This window comes from Neoarius graeffei, chromosome 16 (assembly GCF_027579695.1).
Source record: "Neoarius graeffei isolate fNeoGra1 chromosome 16, fNeoGra1.pri, whole genome shotgun sequence".
NCBI lineage: Eukaryota > Metazoa > Chordata > Actinopteri > Siluriformes > Ariidae > Neoarius > Neoarius graeffei.
In genome coordinates this window covers 44,113,611-44,136,367 of record NC_083584.1, presented here as the reverse complement: position 1 = coordinate 44,136,367, position 22,757 = coordinate 44,113,611, and the positions used below count along the sequence as shown (strand labels likewise).

General features: G+C 42.8%; 1 protein-coding gene across 1 annotated transcript; it reads left to right on the top strand.

Moving 5' to 3' along the window:
- Positions 1–913: 913 nt before the first annotated feature.
- LOC132900237 (serine hydroxymethyltransferase, cytosolic-like) lies at positions 914–20,666 on the top strand. Its single transcript, XM_060942254.1, has 12 exons — positions 914–981; positions 2,622–2,715; positions 8,368–8,501; positions 8,628–8,749; positions 8,825–8,985; positions 10,464–10,545; positions 11,185–11,397; positions 11,480–11,596; positions 12,268–12,390; positions 17,820–17,936; positions 20,305–20,412; positions 20,494–20,666. Exons 1-12 carry the CDS (start codon positions 914–916, stop codon positions 20,664–20,666), a joined length of 1,512 nt encoding a protein of 503 aa, XP_060798237.1.
- Positions 20,667–22,757: the final 2,091 nt, after the last annotated feature.

Below are 22,757 nucleotides of genomic sequence, written 5' to 3'. Positions count from 1 at the left end.
CAGGAGGGTGGTCGGGGCACCGCAAGGGTACCGAACCCTCTAATGAAACGATGATAAAAGTTTGCGAAGCCTAGGAAACGTAACTCCTTCACCGAGGTGGGTATGGGCCAGGATGTGACTGCAGTTACCTTGGAGGGATCCATGCTGATCCCCTCAGTACTGATGATGTACTGTACCCCAGGAAGGAGATCTTACGCATGTGAAATTCACACTTCTCAGCCTTGACATAGAGATGGTTCTTAGACAGGCGCTTGAGTACTGATCAAACATGGTTAAGATGACTCTCTTCGTCAGGGGAGTAAATCAGGATGTCATCAATGTAACGACATACCTCCCCAACATGTCTCGCAGCACATCATTAATGAGGCACTGGAATACTCTTGGCACCAAAGAGAGGCCATAAGACATGACCCGGTACTCAAAATGGCCAGTGCTGGTGCTGAAGGTGGACTTCCATTCATCGCCCTCGCGGGTGCGGACCAGGTTGTAGGCACTACATAGGTCAAGCTTGAAGAAGATCATGGCACTGCGGAGCTGTTCCAATGCGAAGGGCACAAGTATAAGTGGATACAGGTATTTCACTGATATCTGATTGAATCCTCGAAAGTCAAGACACAGACGAAGTCTGCTCCCTCTCTTCTCCACAAAAAAGAATCCCACGGATGCTGGTGAAGTGGACAGGCATATGTACCCCTGCTTGAGGGCCTCCTGTATGTACTCTTCCATAGCAGCTGCGTAGGGGAGAAATACCAGGCAGGAGGTCGATGGCACAATTGTACGGACAATGTGGGGGTAGGCCGCATGCTTTGCCCTTGCTGAAGACCTCCCCTAGGTCCAGGTAGCACGTGGGGATCCCTTCCAGGGAGTAAGGGTGAGGACTCTCTATGGAGGTGGAGGAAAGATTTAACTGAGGATGTCGGAGGCAGTTCTGGAAACATGTCAGGGACCTCTGGAGAATCTCCTTGTTCTGCCTGGAGATAAGTGGGTCATGAAGCTGTAGCCACAGACAGCCCAGGATGATGTCATGATACTTGGTAGCTGTGACGAGGAGTGAGATTTGTTCAGAGTGAAGAGCTCCCACCTGAATATGCACGGAAGCAGTCCGGGAGGTGACGAGACCCTCCCCTGTGGGGCCTCCATCAATGGACTGGATGCTGAGTGGGCTCTTCAGCGAGTTTGTGGGCAGATTGAACCTCTGGATGACTGAGCTGGCAATGAAGTTTCCCTCTGCCCTGAGTCGATAAATGTAGACAGCACATGGATAGAAGAAGACAGTTTCAGTAATACTGGAAGCTTGAAAGATTGAGCTCTTAGTGATCTCAAGGGATTCACTGAATCAGCCTTGGTCTCCTTGGAGCTGGTGCGTGGCGGGCGGACTGGACACTGGATGATAGGGTGACTGGAGCTCCTGCAGTAGAAGCACAAGCCCTCCTTTCTCCAATCTCGTTCGGAGCGTTTCAGGTGATCACAAGAAACTTCCATGGGATAGAGAGAATCAGAGGTCATGGCAGGCTTGGCTTCCTCCCGGAGGGATGGGCGGCTGGATAACAGACGGTCTAGCCGAATGGCGAGATCAATGAGAGCATCCAGAGTGAGATGTTCATCGCGGCACGCTAGTTCACTCAATGCTGAGGGGTGAAGTCCTTGGTGAAACACTGCCTTTAACGCTGGCTCATTCCATCCACTGGCAGCTGCAAGAGTCCGAAAATCTAGGGCATAATCCGCGACTCTCCTTGCATAATGCTGCAAAGTATCCTGTCAAGTTGCAGGCACTTACGGATTTATGTGCAGGGGAGAACGGGGAAAGCAGACTGGCAAACAAATCCAAAATGCTAGACAAAATCGAAGTTGAGGGACAGGCAGGGGTCGATCGATCGGCAGACAGAGTAATAAGGGCTAGACTGAAGAGTAATGAGAACGAGACAATAACGAGGGTCGAGAACACGATAAGGCAGGCAGATTGACAAGGCTTGGTATGACAGGTAAGACACTGAACGATACTTCACATTGAGTGAGTGTGGGAAAGGTGTTTATATAGCGTGGGCTGATGAACCAGGAAATGAGTGACAGGTGTAATTAATAGACAGGTGATAGAGGGCGCTGTGGTTCTTGGGTGTTGTAGTTCAGATTGGCCATGTTTGTAGCCTGACTGGAAGTGGCACTCTCTATCGCGTTACTGACAGACATTACCACTCAATTCAGTTAGTGCTTTTAAGAGCAGATATTGGGCCTCGTTTATCATGTGGGATACAAATGAATGTATTCATGAATCATTGATAGGCACATTTACACAAGAAATTTGGTGTTCAGTAAATGTTAATATCCTACTCATCCTCCTAGGTGTGTGTGTGTAAATTTATGCTTAAGAATACTAAATACAATCTGTTTTATGAAAACCTGCCTTATGAACTATGATGAATATAAATTGTGATATGGTTACAAAACAATCATGTTACAGATATATTTTGGTTTATTTTTATGATTTCTGAAGGTATTGTAACGAATTCCTTTGACACATTATTTATTATTGGTGATCATTATTACCTTGTTTGGAAAGTGTATATTTAAAACCTATAGAAATAAAATATTTAGTTTTTATTTTGTTATTTTCTACCTCACAGTAAGCAGATAGAAAATGTTTATTACTTCAACAAAAGGACACGGGAGTCACATGACCGCATGATGCAGGAGCCTCTCAGCATTAATGATCCAGAGGTAAGTTACCATTGTAATTTTACCAGACAAAGTTCCTTTTCACCTCTGTTAACTTCAGCATCCCCTGAATACCTCCATGTGCTTGCCTGCATGATGTCGTGATCTTCCAACAAAGTCGCATAGTATCATATATAGAGGATATTATATGGTTGTGTGAAGATATGAAGTTTATCTTTGAGTGGTGAATATATATATCATGAGTGAGTGAAGCGAATGAGTGAAAATATTTTCAACACGAGAAGATAAACATCATATCTTCAAGCCAACATGTGATGTTCTTTTTATTATATCAACACATTCACAAACAAAATGGTACGCAAGTTAATCAAAACAATTCATTGATTTCCTCATGAGTGACATATAGAGAATTATTATACATACAGGACACTTTTTCGATGGAATAAAAACATATGTCTAGTGGGTTTTATTCATGTGGTTTGATAGCAGACAATATTGTTAGCATATCACTTATCCTACGTGTATTGCGTCACTCTACCCAATGGAGAATGAGCATTGAATATGGTTTACGATATTGCGTGTTGTCAAGACAACATGACATCACATGTCAGAGCTGATGCGAATGTCCAATGAGACAGTTTTCTGCTGCACATGCACAGAAGCATTTCTTTGTTTGCTGGGAAAGAGAAAGACTAGACTAATCCAGTGCTAGGATTAGCTATGCTATAATTAAGCACTAAATAAATAAACTGAAAACTGAAACTAAAGATGCATTGAACACCCGAAAGGCTACCAAAACTTCATTAGATATTCTTCATGCATATTTACAAGCAGTAGTGAACCATTACTATTACAACTGGGACTTCAGCTCAGCCAAAACTTAGCCAGACACACCAAAAAAGCAACAGGGCAAAGGATTTTGCAAGGGATTAGCGGCAGGCTGCCAGGTAGCTCTGTTGTGTGTATTTGTCTATGTTGATTTTACAACCCCGATTCCAAAAAAGTTGGGACAAAGTACAAAATGTAAATAAAAACGGAATGCAATGATGTGGAAGTTTCAAAATTCTATATTTTATTCAGAATAGAACATAGATGACATATCAAATGTTTAAACTGTGAAAATGTATCATTTAAAGAGAAAAATTTGGTGATTTTAAATTTCATGACAACAACACATCTCAAAAAAGTTGGGACAAGGCCATGTTTACCACTGTAAGACATCCCCTTTTCTCTTTACAACAGTCTGTCAACGTCTGGGGACTGAGGAGACAAGTTGCTCAAGTTTAGGGATAGGAATGTTAACCCATTCTTGTCTAATGTAGGATTCTAGTTGCTCAACTGTCTTAGGTCTTTTTTGTCATATCTTCCGTTTTATGATGCGCCAAATGTTTTCTATGGGTGAAAGATCTGGACTGCAGGCTGGCCAGTTCAGTACCCGGACCCTTCTTCTACGCAGCCATGATGCTGTAACTGATGCAGTATGTGGTTTGACATTGTCATGTTGGAAAATGCAAGGTCTTCCCTGAAAGAGACGTCGTCTGGATGGGAGCATATGTTGCTCTAGAACCTGGATATACCTTTCAGCATTGATGGTGTCTTTCCAGATGTGTAAGCTGCCCATGCCACACGCACTAATGCAACCCCATACCATCAGAGATGCAGGCTTCTGAACTGAGCGCTGATAACAACTTGGGTCGTCCTTCTCCTCTTTAGTCCGAATGACACGGCGTCCCTGATTTCCATAAAGAACTTCAAATTTTGATTCGTCTGACCACAGAACAGTTTTCCACTTTGCCACAGTCCATTTTAAATGAGCCTTGGCCCAGAGAAGACGTCTGCGCTTCTGGATCATGTTTAGATACGGCTTCTCCTTTGAACTATAGAGTTTTAGCTGGCAACGGTGGATGGCACGGTGAATTGTGTTCACAGGTAATGTTCTCTGGAAATATTCCTGAGCCCATTTTGTGATTTCCAATACAGAAGCATGCCTGTATGTGATGCAGTGCCGTCTAAGGGCCCGAAGATCACGGGCACCCAATATGGTTTTCCGGCCTTGACCGTTATGCACAGAGATTCTTCCAGATTCTCTGAATCTTTTGATGATATTATGCACTGTAGATGATGATATGTTCAAACTCTTTGCAATTTTACACTGTCGAACTCCTTTCTGATATTGCTCCACTATTTGTCGGCGCAGAATTAGGGGGACTGGTGATCCTCTTCCCATCTTTACTTCTGAGAGCCGCTGCCACTCCAAGATGCTCTTTTTATACCCAGTCATGTTAATGACCTATTGCCAATTGACCTAATGAGTTGCAATTTGGTCCTCCAGCTGTTCCTTTTTTGTCCCTTTAACTTTTCCAGCCTCTTATTGCCCCTGTCCCAACTTTTTTGAGATGTGTTGCTGTCATGAAATTTCAAATGAGCCAATATTTGGCATGAAATTTCAAAATGTCTCACTTTCGACATTTGATATGTTGTCTATGTTCTATTGTGAATACAATATCAGTTTTTGAGATTTGTAAATTATTGCATTCCGTTTTTATTTACAATTTGTACTTTGTCCCAACTTTTTTGGAATCGGGGTTGTAAAAGTAACTAAGTAGATTACACAGGGAAATGAATACTTAAGTCAGAGTGGAAAATACTGTGACAAGTGTGCAAGGCAGAAGAGTCTGAAGACAGAAATCTTAGTTTCTCAGTTGTTAGCCTGTGCTACTTGCTCTCGATAGCACTGGCTTGACCGCTTTATTAGCATTCACTAACACTACTGATGAACGCTACACCGGCTGGAAGGTGACTTCACTGCTGCACTGATGGCACCGATTCGCAGTTAAGCCCATGTTGGGCTTTGAGAAGGCCGAGGGTGATACATTTTTGGTCCCTCCTAATATAAATCAAAATTTGATTGGTAAATTCATCTGTCACTTCTTACATAAACATACACTGCCATGGGCTTCTGTCCTGGCAATGAAGTCCTAACCAATGAGTGAGCCAGCTCTAAACTCTTCTCAGCGTAGAGACAACACACAAAATATCTCATTGGATAACACTATTTTAATGTTTTCAGGACAGTATCCCTTTCATTTCTGAAGCAAATTTGATAGAAAATGAGGCCAAATTAGAATTAGAAGAGAATAATTATAATGAAATTATGAAAGAATGAAAGCAATTAAATAATAAAAGAAATTAAATTTAACATTTGAAATGCTGACATGTTTGGGCCTTCTCTGAAGGGCTAGAAGGCCCTGATGGTTCCCCTCCAGTTTACAAGAGAAAAACATACCAACGGACATCGAAAAACTGGAAAAGAGAGTGTGTATGTATAATAGTAATAATATTGGCTGGCTTTTTTTTCATGGTATATCAGATATATTCCAGATATATATGGAATATATCTGATATACCATTAAAAAAAGCCAATATTATTTAAATATGTCACGATTTTGGTTCTCCATGTCCCGGATGTAGCTCATATGAAAAATACGAGTGGTGTATTTCCCAGTAAAACACTCGCGTCCATATATTATAATGCATTATTTCCAATAAATGCTGTTATCACACAGTCATATTTACCCTTCTTCTTGTTTCATATGCATGTTGGGTCTCATGCACGCAACATTGTGCTATCTGCTTAGGTGCATGTGACTACTGTGTGGCAATGCTAATGTCAACATGGTGTACTGGACTGTCAGATTTGAACCTTGATTCAGAGTCAAATCTGGCCCAAGCCCCACAGACTAAACAGCTTGTTTATTCTGAGGTGTGCTGCTTCAAGAGGTCTGTGCTGCTGCTCCCCTCCCAGTGGTGTTACTGTGGCTCTCAACTCTAAAGGAGTTCAGAGATGTTCAAGGAGTCCTTTTCCATATGATATTACATTGCTGAGCTACAAACGTAAATTTAAAAAAATAATGTAATGATTTGCAAATCCTTTTCAACTGATATTAACCAAATTAGTTTTTTTTAGGATTACACAACTTTTTCAGTCTTTTGTTGCCCTGACCCAACTTTTCTGAAATGTTCTGCTGACACCAAATTCAAAATCGATCCATCCATTATCTGTAGCCGCTTATCCTGTTCTACAGGGTTGCAGGGAAGCTGCAGCCTATCCCAGCTGACTATGGGTGAGAGGCGGGGTACACCCTGGACAAGTCACCAGGTTATCACAGGGCTGACACATAGACACACAGATAACCATTCACATTCACACTTACGGTCAATTTAGAGCCACCAATTAGCTTAACCTACATGTCTTTGGACTGTGGGGGAAACCGGAGCTCCTGGAGGAAACCCACACAGACACGGGGAGAACATGCAAACTCCACACAGAAAGGCCCTCGCCGGCCGCTCAAACCCAGGACCTTCTTGCTGTGAGGCGACAGTGCTAACCACTACACCACTGTGCTGCCCCAAATTCAAAATGAACATATATTTTTCAAAAAACAATAACATTTTCCTGTTTCAACATTTGATATGTTGTCTTTCTACTATTTTCAATTAAATATATGGTTTCCATGATTTGCAAATCATCATATTCTGTTTTTTATTTACATTTTACACAGTGTCCCAAATTTATGGAACTGGGGTTGTATCCTTTATACAATCATGTCAGTTTTTAACGCAGAGCCATCTGAGGGATCGAAGGTCACAGGTGTTCAGTGTTGGTTTTCAGCCTTGTCTCTTACATACAGAGATTTCTCTGGATTCTCTGAATCTTTTGATGATGATATTATGGATCGTTGATGGTGAAATCCCTAAATTTCTTGCAGTTGTACGTTGAGAAATGTTGTTCTTAAACTTTTGGATGATTTGCCCACTCAAACCCAGTCATGATACGATCACCTGTTACCAGTTACCTGTAGAATGTTCCAGACAGGTGTATTTTTGAGCATTCCAAAACTTTCCCAGTCTTTTGTTGCCCTGTCCCAACTTTTTTGGAATGTGTTGCAGGCAGTAAATTCACAATTAGTGTATATTTACAAGAAACAATCAAGTTTATTAGTTTGAACATTAAATATTTTGTCTTTGTATTGAATTTAATTGCATGTAGGTTGAAAAGGATTTGCAAATCATTCCATTCTGGTTGTATTTACTTATTGAGTAAATTGACTGTCACCATAGCAATATATTATAACAATAACCATAACACAATAGAAATTATTATAATGCAATTATCGTGAACCCCAGATTACTACCAGTGCTGGCTCAGCGAGAAGGTTTTACAGAAGTATGACTGTATGATGCTGATATTTATTGTTGTGACTTTGCCTCAGCATGTGTGTACATGCTCACTGATAGATAGATAGATAGATAGATAGATAGATAGATAGATAGATAACTTTATTTAATTTCGATACGTACAGTGAGCTGAAGACTCGTAATGAATAGATTCGAACCTTTATATAAAATCTAATTAAAATAACTAATTAAACATTTGTAAAATAGAAACCTAAAACTATTATACTGCATAGATAAATAATAAATTGTGAAAAATAGGAAATTATAATTTTTAAAAAATCATAATAAAAATCCTTATCAATAGAGAAAACAACATACATTAGGGTTAATAAAAATATTCATTCACAAGGAGGTATCCAGGTGATTCATCTTGCACCTGAAGATTGGTTAATAGAACTACAGCTATGTACATAGCTAGCATTTTCAGCGTTACAACAGATAAAAATTTGTCAATAGGTCTTTAACATCATTCAGAAGGAGAAAAGGAGACAGATATATAGCTTATCACTTAATGCATCCGAGAACTTTACCAGTCGTGCTGTTTCAGAGGTCTTGAGCTCATGCATAATCAACAAATCTTTTCAAATCAGGTGAGACTACATTTTTAGATGTTTTGATGCATAATATGTATTTATTTTACATTGTGGATGTTACTTTTAATAATAATAATAATAATAATAATAATAATAATAATAATAACATCTTTGCAAAAATAGCTTTCAATACTCTGGCGATACAGAGAGTGTGGATGAATTGGAGCATCTCTGTCAGCAAAGAGCTTTGAAGGTTTATGGACTTGATCCAGAAAAATGGGGTGTAAATGTGCATCCTCATTCTGGTAAGATTGTGTATTTGATGTTTTGATGTTAATCTCAAAACACCAAGGTTATTCATAAACTAGTGTTCTTTTCAGGGTCATCTGCCAACTTTGCTGTGTACATCGCAGTAGTGGAGCCTCATGGGAGGCTCATGGGTCTGGATCCCTCTGATGGTGGCCACCGGAGCCATGGATTAATAATAGACAAAGAGAAATTCTCTGCCACCTCTCTTTTCTTTGAATCAATGTCATACAAGGTATTGTTTATTTAACATTCATTTGTAAGGCTTAACTATCCTGATGTAAACTATATGGCCAAAAGTATATACACGCCTGATCATCACAGCCACATGTGGTTCTTCCCCAAACTGTTGCTACAAAGTTGGAAGCGTACAATTGTCTAAAATGTCTTGATATTCTATATCTAGAATGGGAGTGCATATGGGTATGATGGTCAGGTGTCCACATACCTTTGGCTGTATAGTATATTTATATTATTTTATATCATTGCCATACTAGCTGCATTTCATTTCTATATATTCTTGATATTGATATAGCATTACAATTTCCCTTCACTGGAACTCAGAGGCTCAAACTCATTTTAGCATGACAATGACCGTGTGGCCCTGTGATGACCTGGCGACTTGTCCAGGGTGTACCCCGCCTTTCGCCCGTAGTCATCTGGGATAGGCTCCAGCTTGCCTGCGACCCTGTAGAACAGGACAAAGCGGCTAGAGAGAATGAGATGAGATGAGATGAGATGAGATGAGATGAGATGAGATGAGATGAGATGAGATGAGATGAGATGACCCTGTGCACAAAGTGAGCTCCATGAAGACATGATGTGTTAAGGTTGGAGTAGAAGAACTCGAGTGTCCTGCACAGAGCCCTGACCTCAACCCCACTGAACACCTTCGAGATGAACTGAAACACTGACTGTGTGCCAGATCTCCTCACCAAACATCAGAACCTGATCTCACTAATACTCTTTTGACTGAATGAGCACAAATCCCCACAGCCATGCTCCAAATCTAGTGGAAAGCCTTCCCAGAAGAGCGAGGGTTATTATAACAGCAAATGGGGACTGTAACGGGATCCTAACAGTCAGACACAGACACAGGAGATGAGGTAGAAAAAGAAGCGCTCTTTTATATAATTAAGGTATGATGAAAAAGTGGAGGGTGCAGGGCTGTGTGAGGCATAGTGAGGTTTCAGGAGCTGTTCAGTCTTGCGCTGGAGTGATGAGGTGGGCCTGATGAGCTTGCTACAAAGCCAGAGCGTTGGTTTCCCCTGTCTTATTGTCGGTGAAATGGCCTATGAACAGACAAGGGGGACATATCAGTATCAGGACTGCGCCTAAGATTAACTGACCTGTGTTGCTGGTGGTGCCTTCTTATACTCCCCTGATTGTTTGTAGAGGGAGTAGAGAGGCACCGTTTCAGTTGCTACAGCTGGGGCCGGCTGATTGGCTCCGCCTCACAGCCACACGCCGCTCTGCTGTCCAAAACACAGGTGGTGAACCAGAGCTGGTTTTTCAGCATCCGAGATACAGTGGTATGAGGAGCGATGTTCTGGCTTCATGAGGCATCACCGTGACAGGGCTATATCTACAATGGGAGTGCATATGGGTATGATGGTCAGGTGTCCACATACCTTTGGCTGTATAGTATATTTATATTATTTTATATCATTGCCATACTAGCTGCATTTCATTCTAGCTTTTAACTACTTCTAGGTCAACCAAGAGAGTGGTTACATTGATTACAACCAACTAGCAGAAAATGCTCGTTTATTCAAGCCAAAACTAATAATTGCAGGTGAGTGTTATTGCTGAAATATTCTACCAAGGAAAATCACAGAAAAAAAAAACACTTAGAGATTAAACAAAAAAATCCTGTCTGCTTTCTGGGAAACATGCTGAGCTTAGATGTTTTTGTCCTCTTTGGGGAAGTGGAATGTGTGTGTGTGTATATATATATATAACATTTATTTTATTTTCTAATTTATATTATAGATACAGGGCGGCACGGTGGTGTAGTGGTTAGCGCTGTCGCCTCACAGCAAGAAGGTCCTGGGTTCGAGCCCCGGGGCCGGCGAGGGCCTTTCTGTGCGGAGTTTGCATGTTCTCCCCGTGTCCGCGTGGGTTTCCTCAGGGTGCTCCGGTTTCCCCCACAGTCCAAAGACATGCAGGTTAGGTTAACTGGTGACTCTAAATTGACCGTAGGTGTGAATGTGAGTGTGAATGGTTGTCTGTGTCTATGTGTCAGCCCTGTGATGACCTGGCGACTTGTCCAGGGTGTACCCCGCCTTTCGCCCATAGTCAGCTGGGATAGGCTCCAGCTTGCCTGCGACCCTGTAGAAGGATAAAGCGGCTAGAGATAATGAGATGAGATGAGATTATAGATACATTTTTTTCCATCCTTAATTTGCACATCATCTGTGTCTTATTCTCATAGGTACCAGCTGCTACTCACGTAACCTGGATTATAGCCGTCTGCGAAACATAGCAGATGAGAATGGGGCTTACCTGATGGGTGACATGGCCCACATTTCTGGACTTGTTGCAACTAGTGTGGTTCCATCTCCCTTTGATTACTGTGATATTGTTACAACCTCCACCTATAAAACCCTGAGAGGTAGCAGAGGTGGCGCCATATTTTACAGGAAAGGTTGGTCCTTTGTGATTAAGAAAATGGCCAGAGTTGATCTGTTTTATTTTCTGTGATATCAAGTAACAGTTCTACCTTTTAGGTGTGCGCAGTGTGGATCCAAAAACAGGAAAGGAAACTCTTTACAACCTGGAGAGGTTGATCTGTGAAGCTGTGTTTCCAAGGCTCCAGGGAGGCCATCACAACCATTCCATTGCAGGTAGCTAGTTATGCATTTCTTCCTTTCCTTTCCTTTCTGTCTCTAAATGATTATAATTAGCATTTCAAGAGAAACATATAATACACTAACTGACACGTTTTTGTTGGACATTGCATATTATTCTATCAACATTCACTGGATATGAGCAATCACGAGCCCTGATTGGCTACTCTACTACTAGGTGATCAGCTCATATACTGTGAGTAGAGAAAAACAAAATGACTGAGCATGTTGCTGAACCAACTGAGGACGAAATAAAAACTCTACTTAAAAACAAAACCCCAAAAAATACAAAAAAAGCAACAAAATATGGAATAAAGTATTTGATGGTGAGAACGTATCTTTTTTTTTATTTTTCAAGAATTATTATTATAGCATTTTTCACAAATTGGTGCTGTCATTTTGCTGGTTTGTTTACATTCTAAGCAGAAATGATTTGGTCAGATCTTTTGTATAAAGTTTTTATTTATCGAATTTGCAAAAAAATTAAAATAAAAATGCTCTGTTTGTGAAAATCCAGTGAATATGGATATAGTAAAACAGTTATTCCACTCGATTTCATCATACATGGCTTATAGCCAACTCGGTGCTATGCGCCTCATCAGCTATCAGCTCACATGCAACTCATTTTCGTGGAATAACTGTTACTTATTCTTGAATTTTATGCATAGGACTTGCTGTAGCATTGAAGCAGGCACTGACTCCCGAATTCAAGGCCTACCAGGTACAAGTGCTGGCAAATAGCAAGACTTTAGCATCTTCTTTAACAGAAAAGGGCTACAAAATTGTCACAGGTGAGTTTGATGTTTATCATTACCTACAAAGTAGAAACATCGATCCATCCATCTGTTATCTGTAGCTGCTTATCCTGTTCTACAGGGTCGCAGGCAAGCTGAAGCCTATCCCAGCTGACTATGGGTGAAAGGCGGGTTACACCCTGGACAAGTCGCCAGGTCATCACAGGGCTGACACATAGAGACAAACAGCCATTCACACTCACATTCACACCTACGGTCAATTTAGAGTCACCAATTAGCCTAACCTGCATGTCTTTGGACTGTGGGGGAAACCGGAGCACCCGGAGGAAACCCACGCAGACATGGGGAGAACATGCAAACTCCGCACAGAAAGGTCCTTGCCGGCCACTGGGCTCGAACCCGGACCTTCTTGCTGTGAGGCGACAGTCCAGTACTGAACATGTGAGAGATTTCACAGACACTTAATGCTGTCTCCTGCGCAACTCCCCAAACACCCTCCCTCAAAAAAAAAAAGGCTGGGGTAGAAAAACATAGCACGTCTAATTCTAATGAATAGATAAAGGTTGAAAATGGTAATGGGGAGATGATGAAATGGAGAAATGGTAGTGACATAGATTTGCTGACCATCATCTCCTGAGATCATTCTGAGCTGGAAAGCTCTAGAAGTTGTGATCACAGGGACACGATAGTGCTCAATATATTTCTTTACTGTTTTGTGTCCTAAATACCTGACAGCAGAGACCCATTTTGATGCCGGATTATCCAAACCTGAAGGACGAGTTATTATCTGAGGCTACGTTTACATTAGACCGTATCTGTCTCGTTTTCTTCGCGGATGCACTGTCCGTTTACATTAAACCGCCTGGAAACGCCGGGAAACGGGAATCCGCCAGCGTCCACGTATTCAATCCAGATCGTGTCTGATCCGGTGCTGTGTAAACATTGAGAATAAGCGGATACGCTGTGCTGAGCTCTAGCTGGCATCTCATTGGACAACGTCACTGTGACATCCACCTTCCTGATTCGCTGGCGTTGGTCATGTGACGCGACTGCTGAAAAACGGCGCGGACTTCCGCCTTGTATCACCTTTCATTAAAGAGTATAAAAGTATGAAAATACTGCAAATACTGATGCAAATACTGCCCATTGTGTAGTTATGATTGTCTTTAGGCTTGCCATCCTTCCACTTGCAAGTGGTAAGTGATATGCGCTGGGATCACACACACAGCGGCTCAGTCCCGAATCACTGCTCGTGCGCTTCACTCGCGTGCTCTGTGAGCTGCGCAGGGCCGGAGTGCGCACCCTCCAGAGGGCACGCGCTGTTCAGGGCGGAGTAATTTGGAGCGCAGGATGCCTGCGGAGCCGAGCGTATCCGTGTATTGGTATTGCTGTGTGCACGCAAATCGTGTATTGCTGTTGCTGTGTGCACACTAATCGTTTTAAAAACGTTAATCTGATGATCCGCTGATACGGTCTAATGTAAACATGGGCTAAGTGTACTGAAGAATGTAAAAAAATGCTGCCTGAAACACGAGAACTGTACTGTTTCTCACAATACTGAATGCAAGTCCATTTCTGGGGCGGCACGGTGGTGTAGTAGTTAGCACTGTTGCCTCACAGCAAGAAGGTTCTGGGTTCAAGCCCAGTGGCTGACAGGGGCTTTTCTGTGTGGAGTTTGCATGTTCTCCCCGTGTCTGCATGGGTTTCCTCTGGGTGCTCCGGTTTCCCCCACAGTCCAAAGACATGCAGGTTAGGTTAACTGGTGACTCTAAATTGAGCGTAGGTGTGAATGTGAGTGTGAATGGTTGTCTGTGTCTGTGTCGGCCCTGTGATGACCTGGCGACTTGTCCAGGGTGTACCCCGCCTTTCGCCCGTAGTCAGCTGGGATAGGCTCCAGCTTGCGTTGACCCTGCACAGGATAAGCGGTTATGGATAATGGATGGAAGTCCATTTCCTGTAATATCACAGCATAATATCACGTAACAGGATTCTGCAAAATAATCTTATACTGCCCCCCTGTTAGCATCAGTTTTGTTGTTTCATGTACCGTCAGTAAAATGGCCCTAATTCATAATATTTTTATGACAATTTGACAACGTTTATGGTTTTATTTGGCTTAATTATTATAGATTACTATGCACATGGATCTGAGTTGTCTGAAAGAGAAAGTGTTAGTCACAGTGTCCTGCTGATGAGGATAATAAAACCTGGGGTGAGGAAGGAGAAACTCAAAGAAAACATTAAGCATGAGGTGGACTGTACTGACAATAAAAAATGATGTAACCTTTTCATCACTGCCAACAAAATGTGTTTGTTTTCTCATGAAAGCAATAAGGAATTATTGTGTAAACTGTTGTGTAAACTGATTAATATGTAAAATAAGTGATGATATAAAAAGTGCTGGATTCAGAAAGTTGAAAGATTTATGGATTTACTTTCCTGGCCATGTGAAAAGAAGAACCTTCACTCAGAGATTTTGTCTTTTGTTTCTCTCTTTTAATGTTTATTCAAGATTGAGATTACACCAGGCGGCACGGTGGTGTAGTGGTTAGCGCTGTCGCCTCACAGCAAGAAGGTCCTGGGTTCGAGCCCCGGGGCCGGCGAGGGCCTTTCTGTGTGGAGTTTGCATGTTCTCCCCGTGTCCGCGTGGGTTTCCTCCGGGTGCTCCGGTTTCCCCCACAGTCCAAAGACATGCAGGTTAGGTTAACTGGTGACTCTAAATTGACCGTAGGTGTGAATGTGAGTGTGAATGGTTGTCTGTGTCTATGTGTCAGCCCTGTGATGACCTGGGTCGTCCAAGTCGTCCAGGGTGTACCCCGCCTTTCGCCCGTAGTCAGCTGGGATAGGCTCCAGCTTGCCTGCGACCCTGTAGAAGGATAAAGCGGCTTGAGATAATGAGATGAGATTACACCATACTTTATTCCTTAGAACTAGACACGAAGTTAGTTTTTTCATGTTTTTGAAAGTGATATTTAACAATTATTCACTGAAGGTGAAGTGAATATCGGTGAATAATAAGCGAGACGAAGTCGAGGTTATTATTCACTGAGTCTGAGGCAGACTTACTATAAATAGGTCATTATTTTAAAAAATCATATTAAAAACAATTTATTTCAAACTTCAAAAGCGGCATACAGATGGCGTGGCACAGACTCGTTATGCCAACTCACATAAAATACTCATCTCATCATCTCTAGCCGCTTTATCCTGTTCTACAGGGTCGCAGGCAAGCTGGAGCCTATCCCAGCTGACTACGGGCGAAAGGCGGGGTACACCTTGGACAAGTCGTCAGGTCATCACAGGGCTGACACATAGACACAGACAACCATTCACACCTACGGTCTATTTAGAGTCACCAGTTAACCTAACCTGCATGTCTTTGGACTGTGGGGAAAACCGGAGCACCCGGAGGAAACCCACGCGGACACGGGGAGAACATGCAAACTCCAAACAGAAAGGCCCTCGCCGGCCACGGGGCTTGAACCCGGACCTTCTTGCTGTGAGGCGACAGCGCTAACCACTACACCACCGTGCCGCCCCACATAAAATACTTTGTTTTGAAATAGATAAAATAAATCACAATTCCACCTTACCCTTGAATAGTTTCAGACCAAACTTCGTAGCATCTTTAGTGCTTTTAGAAACAGTATTTTCTTTCATGCCACCCGATCCACAGTGCACCGGACCCTTATGGCACTTCCTGCGGGTGATGGATCCACAGGAGAGTGGCTCCGTGTTGCTCATTCGGGCTGGGCCCGGCTGAGCCCCACGGATATAGGCCCAACCACCAGGCGTTCGCCGACGAGCCCCTCACCCAGGCCTGGCTCCAGGATGGGGCCCCAGTATCCCTGGTCCAGGGAGGGTACTCGGGGGGAGTTGCTACCTGAAGTGGAGGAGTTTAAGTGTCTCGGGGTTTTGTTCACAAGTGAGGGTAAGGGGGAGTGGGAGTTGGACAGAAGGATCGGGGCAGCGTCAGCAGTGATGCGGACGCTAAACCGGTCTGTTGTGGTAAAAAGAGAGCTGAGCCAAAAGGCAAAGCTCTCAATTTACTGGTCCATATACGTTCCCACTCTCACCTATGGTCACGAGCTATGGGTAGTGACAGAAAGAATGAGATCGCGGATACAAGCTGTAGAAATGAGTTTTCTCCGCAGGGTGGCTGGGCTCTCCCTTAGAGACAGGGTGAGAAGCTTGGTCATTCAGGAGAGACTCGGAGTAGAACCGCTGCTCCTCCACATCGAAAGGAGTCAGTTGAGGTGGTTTGGGCACCTTGTTAGGATGCCCCCTGGACGCCTCCCAAGGGAGGTTTTCTGAGCATGCCCCACCGGGAGGAGACCCCGGGGCAGACCCAGGACACGTTGGAGAGATTATATCTCTCGGCTGGCCTGGGAACGCCTCGGTATTCACCCGGAAGAGCTGGTGGAGGTGGCCGGGGAGAGGGAAGTCTGGGCTGCTCTGCTTAGGCTGCTACCCCCGTGACCCGGATCCGGATACGCGGTAGAAGATGGATGGATGGATTTTCTTTCATAATTTGTAATTTTTCCTCACTTACAGTGACAAAGCGATTGGCCACCATTTTGCCGAGTCGCTTGATGCGATTATCGAGAAATAGTCAGAGTTTCTCGACCAATCAGCGTGCTCGATTTTCTATAATCACCTGTGTATTTATACAAAACTAAAATAATGCTTGACTGGCTAATCTTTTGACATATAATGTCAAATACACAGGTCATGCCACTGCTTGCAACTTACATACTTCTGTGTATATAGGGATAAACTGTGAAAAATAGTGTCTGTTACACAATTTTGTCTGCTACAGATTTACATATGCAAATGTGTTCATGGTAGTGACATCACAACCATGACACTTAGAGCTTAGTTTCCATGTATAACCTGTATAGACTGAGAAGAGAATTTTGCTAACTTTACCAATGTTTACATAGTATATAAAATTGTTTTATTTACATTGTTAAGAGTTGCAGTTTTCCATGATATGGACTAAGCATTTTCTGAGAATATTTTGTGATGTTTGTAAATTTGCCAGGGAAGAATTCTGAAAAATAGGCTGTAGCAGTCCCTGATGTGGGTGGAGTACAGAAGCAGGGCAGGCAGGAGTTGATGTTCACACACACTTTATTTTATCTATTTTCTTAGCTTTTCAGCTTTGCTCACACACACAGTCACATACATTACACACACACACACACACACACACATGTGTTCTGGTCAGGAGAGACCTCTTCTCTGCTCTCCCCTTACTTTTATGCTCCACCATCCCTACAACACACACACACACACACATATATTAATTGACACCAGGTCTAATGACTTAGCCACTCACCTTCCCTGGCCCCGCCCTCCATTCACAAACTGACGTTTGGCCATGCCCCCGCTGCCACATAGGCATTGTGAAATTGTCTCATTTATTCATCGAATTTAATCTTATAAGCCTTTTCTGCATTCAGGTGGTACAGATACTCACCTGTTATTGCTTGACCTTCGTCCGAATGGAATTGATGGAATCAGGGCAGAGAAGGTGCTAGAGGACTGCGCCATTGGCTGCATGAGGAACCCTTGTCCAGGTGCCACCTAATGATGAACCCTAACCAATTGATTTGTTGTTTGAAAAGCTACTAATTTTGGATGAATTTTTGACTTTCACGGCAGCTGTGTACCTGATTAACACAGCCTATAGTCCATCACAGGCTACTGTTTTTTTTTTAAATCAGGTTTGCCATAGTGCATATAGAAAACTAGTACTTACAACCCCAATTCCAAAAAAGTTGGGACAAAGTACAAATTGTAAATAAAAACGGAATGCGATAATTTACAAATCTCAAAAACTGATATTGTATTCACAATAGAACATAGACAACATATCAAGTGTCGAAAGTGAGACATTTTGAAATTTCATGCCAAATATTGGCTCATTTGAAATTTCATGACAGCAACACATCACAAAAAAGTTGGGACAGGGGCAATAAGAGGCTGGAAAAGTTAAAGGTACAAAAAAGGCACAGCTGGAGGACCAAATTGCAACTCATTAGGTCAATTGGCAATAGGTCATTAACATGACTGGGTATAAAAAGAGCATCTTGGAGTGGCAGCGGCTCTCAGAAGTAAAGATGGGAAGAGGATCACCAATCCCCCTAATTCTGCGCCGACAAATAGTGGAGCAATATCAGAAAGGAGTTCGACAGTGTAAAATTGCAAAGAGTTTGAACATATTATCATCTACAGTGCATAATATCATCAAAAGATTCAGAGAATCTGGAAGAATCTCTGTGCATAAGGGTCAAGGCCAGAAAACCATACTGGGTGCCCATGATCTTCGGGCCCTTAAGGCCAATTTATGCTGACAACGCAGTCCTCGCAGATGGCGTTGCAGATGGCGTCTGCGTAGCCCCCCCCTTCGCAGATGCTCTGCGTGCACCTCCCAAAAATTGTGACCACCGCAGAAGCCTCGCAGACAGCGTCGCAGACAAGAGGGCTCTGATTGGTCCACTCTACATCCGCTGTACACGCACTTCCGCTTCCCTACTTTCCCGGTTTGGTTTGTTTTCACGACCGCCATTTTTAAAAACACGAGCGAAGATGGAGCAGCACGAAGAGCGGTTGATCGAGGAAGTGAGGAAGTACGTACATCTATACGACTCCAGTTCTAGTCATTATAAGTAACTGGAGGATAAACACTCCACTAACCACACCCACCAACTATTCCTAATGATTTCGCGACTTCGCGCCCCCTTGCGTTGTGGCGGTGAATAACATCGCGCACGCCTATTACTCCCCGCTCAACGATAAATTACAACTGTCTGCAAAAAGCTATCTGCGAAAGCCTTGTTGCAAGAGCATGCAGAGGCCCTTAGACGGCACTGCATCACATACAGGCATGCTTCCGTATTGGAAATCACAAAATGGGCTCAGGAATATTTCCAGAGAACATTATCTGTGAACACAATTCACCGTGCCATCCGCCGTTGCCAGCTAAAACTCTATAGTTCAACGAAGAAGCCCTATCTAAACATGATCCAGAAGCGCAGACGTCTTCTCTGGGCCAAGGCTCATTTAAAATGGACTGTGGCAAAGTGGAAAACTGTTCTGTGGTCAGACGAATCAAAATTTGAAGTTCTTTATGGAAATCAGGGACGCCGTGTCATTCGGACTAAAGAGGAGAAGGACGACCCAAGTTGTTATCAGCGCTCAGTTCAGAAGCCTGCATCTCTGATGGTATGGGGTTGCATTAGTGCGTGTGGCATGGGCAGCTTACACATCTGGAAAGACACCATCAATGCTGAAAGGTATATCCAGGTTCTAGAGTAACATATGCTCCCATCCAGACAACGTCTCTTTCAGGGAAGACCTTGCATTTTCCAACATGACAATGCCAAACCACATACTGCATCAATTACAGCATCATGGCTGTGTAGAAGAAGGGTCCGGGTACTGAACTGGCCAGCCTGCAGTCCAGATCTTTCACCCATAGAAAACATTTGGCGCATCATAAAACAGAAGATACGACAAAAAAGACCTAAGACAGTTGAGCAACTAGAATCCTACATTAGACAAGAATGGGTTAACATTCCTATCCCTAAACTTGAGCAACTTGTCTCCTCAGTCCCCAGACGTTTACAGACTGTTGTAAAGAGAAAAGGGGATGTCTCACAGTGGTAAACATGGCCTTGTCCCAACTTTTTTGAGATGTGTTGTTGTCATGAAATTTAAAATCACCTAATTTTTCTCTTTAAATGATACATTTTCTCAGTTTAAACATTTGATATGTCATCTATGTTCTATTCTGAATAAAATATGGAATTTTGAAACTTCCACATCATTGCATTCCGTTTTTATTTACAATTTGTACTTTGTCCCAACTTTTTTGGAATCGGGGTTGTATTTCATAACATAGTTTTCATTGCATATATGTACATATGATCTTTCTCACTGCAGGTGATGGTGCATTGCAAGCCTCTGGCCTTCGGTTAGGCACGCCTGCTCTCACATCACGAGGGTTAGTGGAGGAAGATTTCTGCCTCGTGGCAGAGTTAATTCACAAAGGTGATTTTAATTGCATTTTGAATAAAATAAGACCATTTAAAAGTACAAGTATTACAATTGTGTTTATCTGTATGTCATTAGGCATTCAGTTGGCTGTGGAGATCCAGACAAACATGAACCCACAATCTACTTTCAAGGAGTTCAAGGAAACTCTGGCTCAGCATGAGGAATATCAAAAGAGAGTAAGAGAAATCCGAGATGAGGTTGAGGCTTTTGCTGGAACATTCCCCATGCCTGGACTGCCTGAGCTATGAACCTAATCCTCATTCTGTGCTACTATAACTGAGCATTAACTGTGCTATAAGCTATGGGGGAAAAAAACCCTACACATTTTATAGTGTGAATTTATAGAGGTTAAGGTGCTGGTGGTAAATTTTAGTGACTTAAAATCAGTATTTTACCATAGGTAGTTTTTGTAACAGTTTGTATTTTACTTAGAGTTTTAAAGAGACAAAATAAAATGCAAATTGTTTTGCAATGTTTATGATTCAGCAATAAAAAAAAAAACATAATTTGTCTTCATTCAAATTATGTTCAGAATATTCTGAGAATATTGAATCTTTAACCTGTGATCAGGAAGTGAATCGAACTGACAGGGGTGTGTCATTACACCTCTATTAGGTACAATTTAGTCTTTTTCCTTAGCTTTATACTTAAACATAACAGACATACCATTCCTCAACACAAATGTTTTATCATGTAGGGGTTTTTTTTAATCAAAATATATCTGACTCCAGGTGGCACAGTGGTGTAGTGGTTAGCGCTGTCGCCTCACAGCAAGAAGGTCCGGGTTTGAGCCCAGCGGCCGGCGAGGGCCTTTCTGTGCGGAGTTTGCATGTTCTCCCCGTGTCCGCGTGGGTTTCCTCCGGGTGCTCCGGTTTCCCCCACAGTCCAAAGACATGCAGGTTAGGTTAACTGGTGACTCTAAATTGACCGTAGGTGTGAATGTGAGTGTGAATGGTTGTCTGTGTCTATGTGTCAGCCCTGTGATGACCTGGCGACTTGTCCAGGGTGTACCCCGCCTTTCGCCCGTAGTCAGCTGGGATAGGCTCCAGCTTGCCTGGAACCCTGTAGAAGGATAAAGCGGCTAGAGATAATGAGATGAGATGAGACTTACTTATGTACTTCCTTAATTACGATCTAACAAACTAACTACCACCAGTAACTCATTAACTCCTGTCTGTTCACCTCAACTACTACTCTAAGGCCTGTATTCCTGTTCCTTGCATTACCAATCTGCTTAATCGCTGTCTCTTTCTTAGTTATGTTCCTACATCAATCTGTTCTTGTATCTAAGCCTTAACATACACTCACCGGCCACTTTATTAGGTACACCCATCCACCCACTCCATCCATTTTGGAATATCACTACAGTGACGTGGCTGCTCTGACAGCTTCAGCCATCAAAGTCTCTAGGGAACGTTACAGTAGTGGTTTCCTGTTGCCTTCTACTGGATTATTATAGAGGTTTTCTCCTCAACCTGTCACACTCATACCTATGGACAATTTAGAGCCACTAATTAACCTAACCTGCATGTCTTTGGACTGTGGGGGAAACCGGAGCACCCGGAGGAAACCCACGCAGACAATATGCAAACTCCACACAAAAAGGCCCGTCAGCCACTGGGCTCAAACCCAGAACCTTCTTGCTGTGAAGCGACAGTGCTAACCACTTGCACCACTGTGCTGCTATCCACCTGCTGTTTTATGCAGTTCTCTAATCAGCTAATCCCTTAACAGTAGCACAATGCATAAAATCATGTAGATACAAATTAAGAGCTTCAGTTCATGTTCACTTCAAACATCAGAATCGGAAAAATTGTCATCTCAAAGTGTTACTTTCACTGTGGTTTGAGTATTTCAGAAACTGCTGATCTCCTGGGGTTTTCACACACAACAGTCTCTAGAGTATGGTGCGAAAAAACAAAAAAACATGGTGCGAAAAAACAAAAAAACACTGAGTGTGTGACAGTTCTGTGGGTGGAAACGCCTTGTTGATAAAAGAGGTCAGAGGAAAATGGCCAGATTGGTTCGAGCTGCCAGGAAGGATATAGCAACTCATATAATCAATCTTTTACAACCGTGGTGAGCAGAAAAGCATCTCAGCATGCAACAGCAGAAGAACACATTGGGTTCCACTCCTGCAGCCAAGAACAGGGATCTTAGACTCAAGAATGAGTTCCTATTAAAGTGGCCGTTGAGTGTAATTTAACATAATTAGCCCGTTTACCTGTAGAATGTTCCAGACAGGTGCGTTTTTGAGCATTCCACAACTTTCCCAGTCTTCTGCTGTCCCTGTCCCAACTTTTCTGGAACGTGTTGCAGACATCAAATTCAGAATGAGT

What these genes read in the sequence shown, in the direction of transcription:
- LOC132900237 (XM_060942254.1), top strand. Translation starts at nt 914, where the DNA reads ATGTCGGAGGCAGTTCTGGAAACATGTCAGGGACCTCTGGAGAATCTC. An exon ending in AACAAATCTTTTCAAATCAG is followed by an intron (nt 8,502 to 8,627) that starts GTGAGACTACAT and finishes TTGCAAAAATAG; the next exon opens with CTTTCAATACTCTGGCGATA. An exon ending in GGCAGAGTTAATTCACAAAG is followed by an intron (nt 20,413 to 20,493) that starts GTGATTTTAATT and finishes GTATGTCATTAG; the next exon opens with GCATTCAGTTGGCTGTGGAG.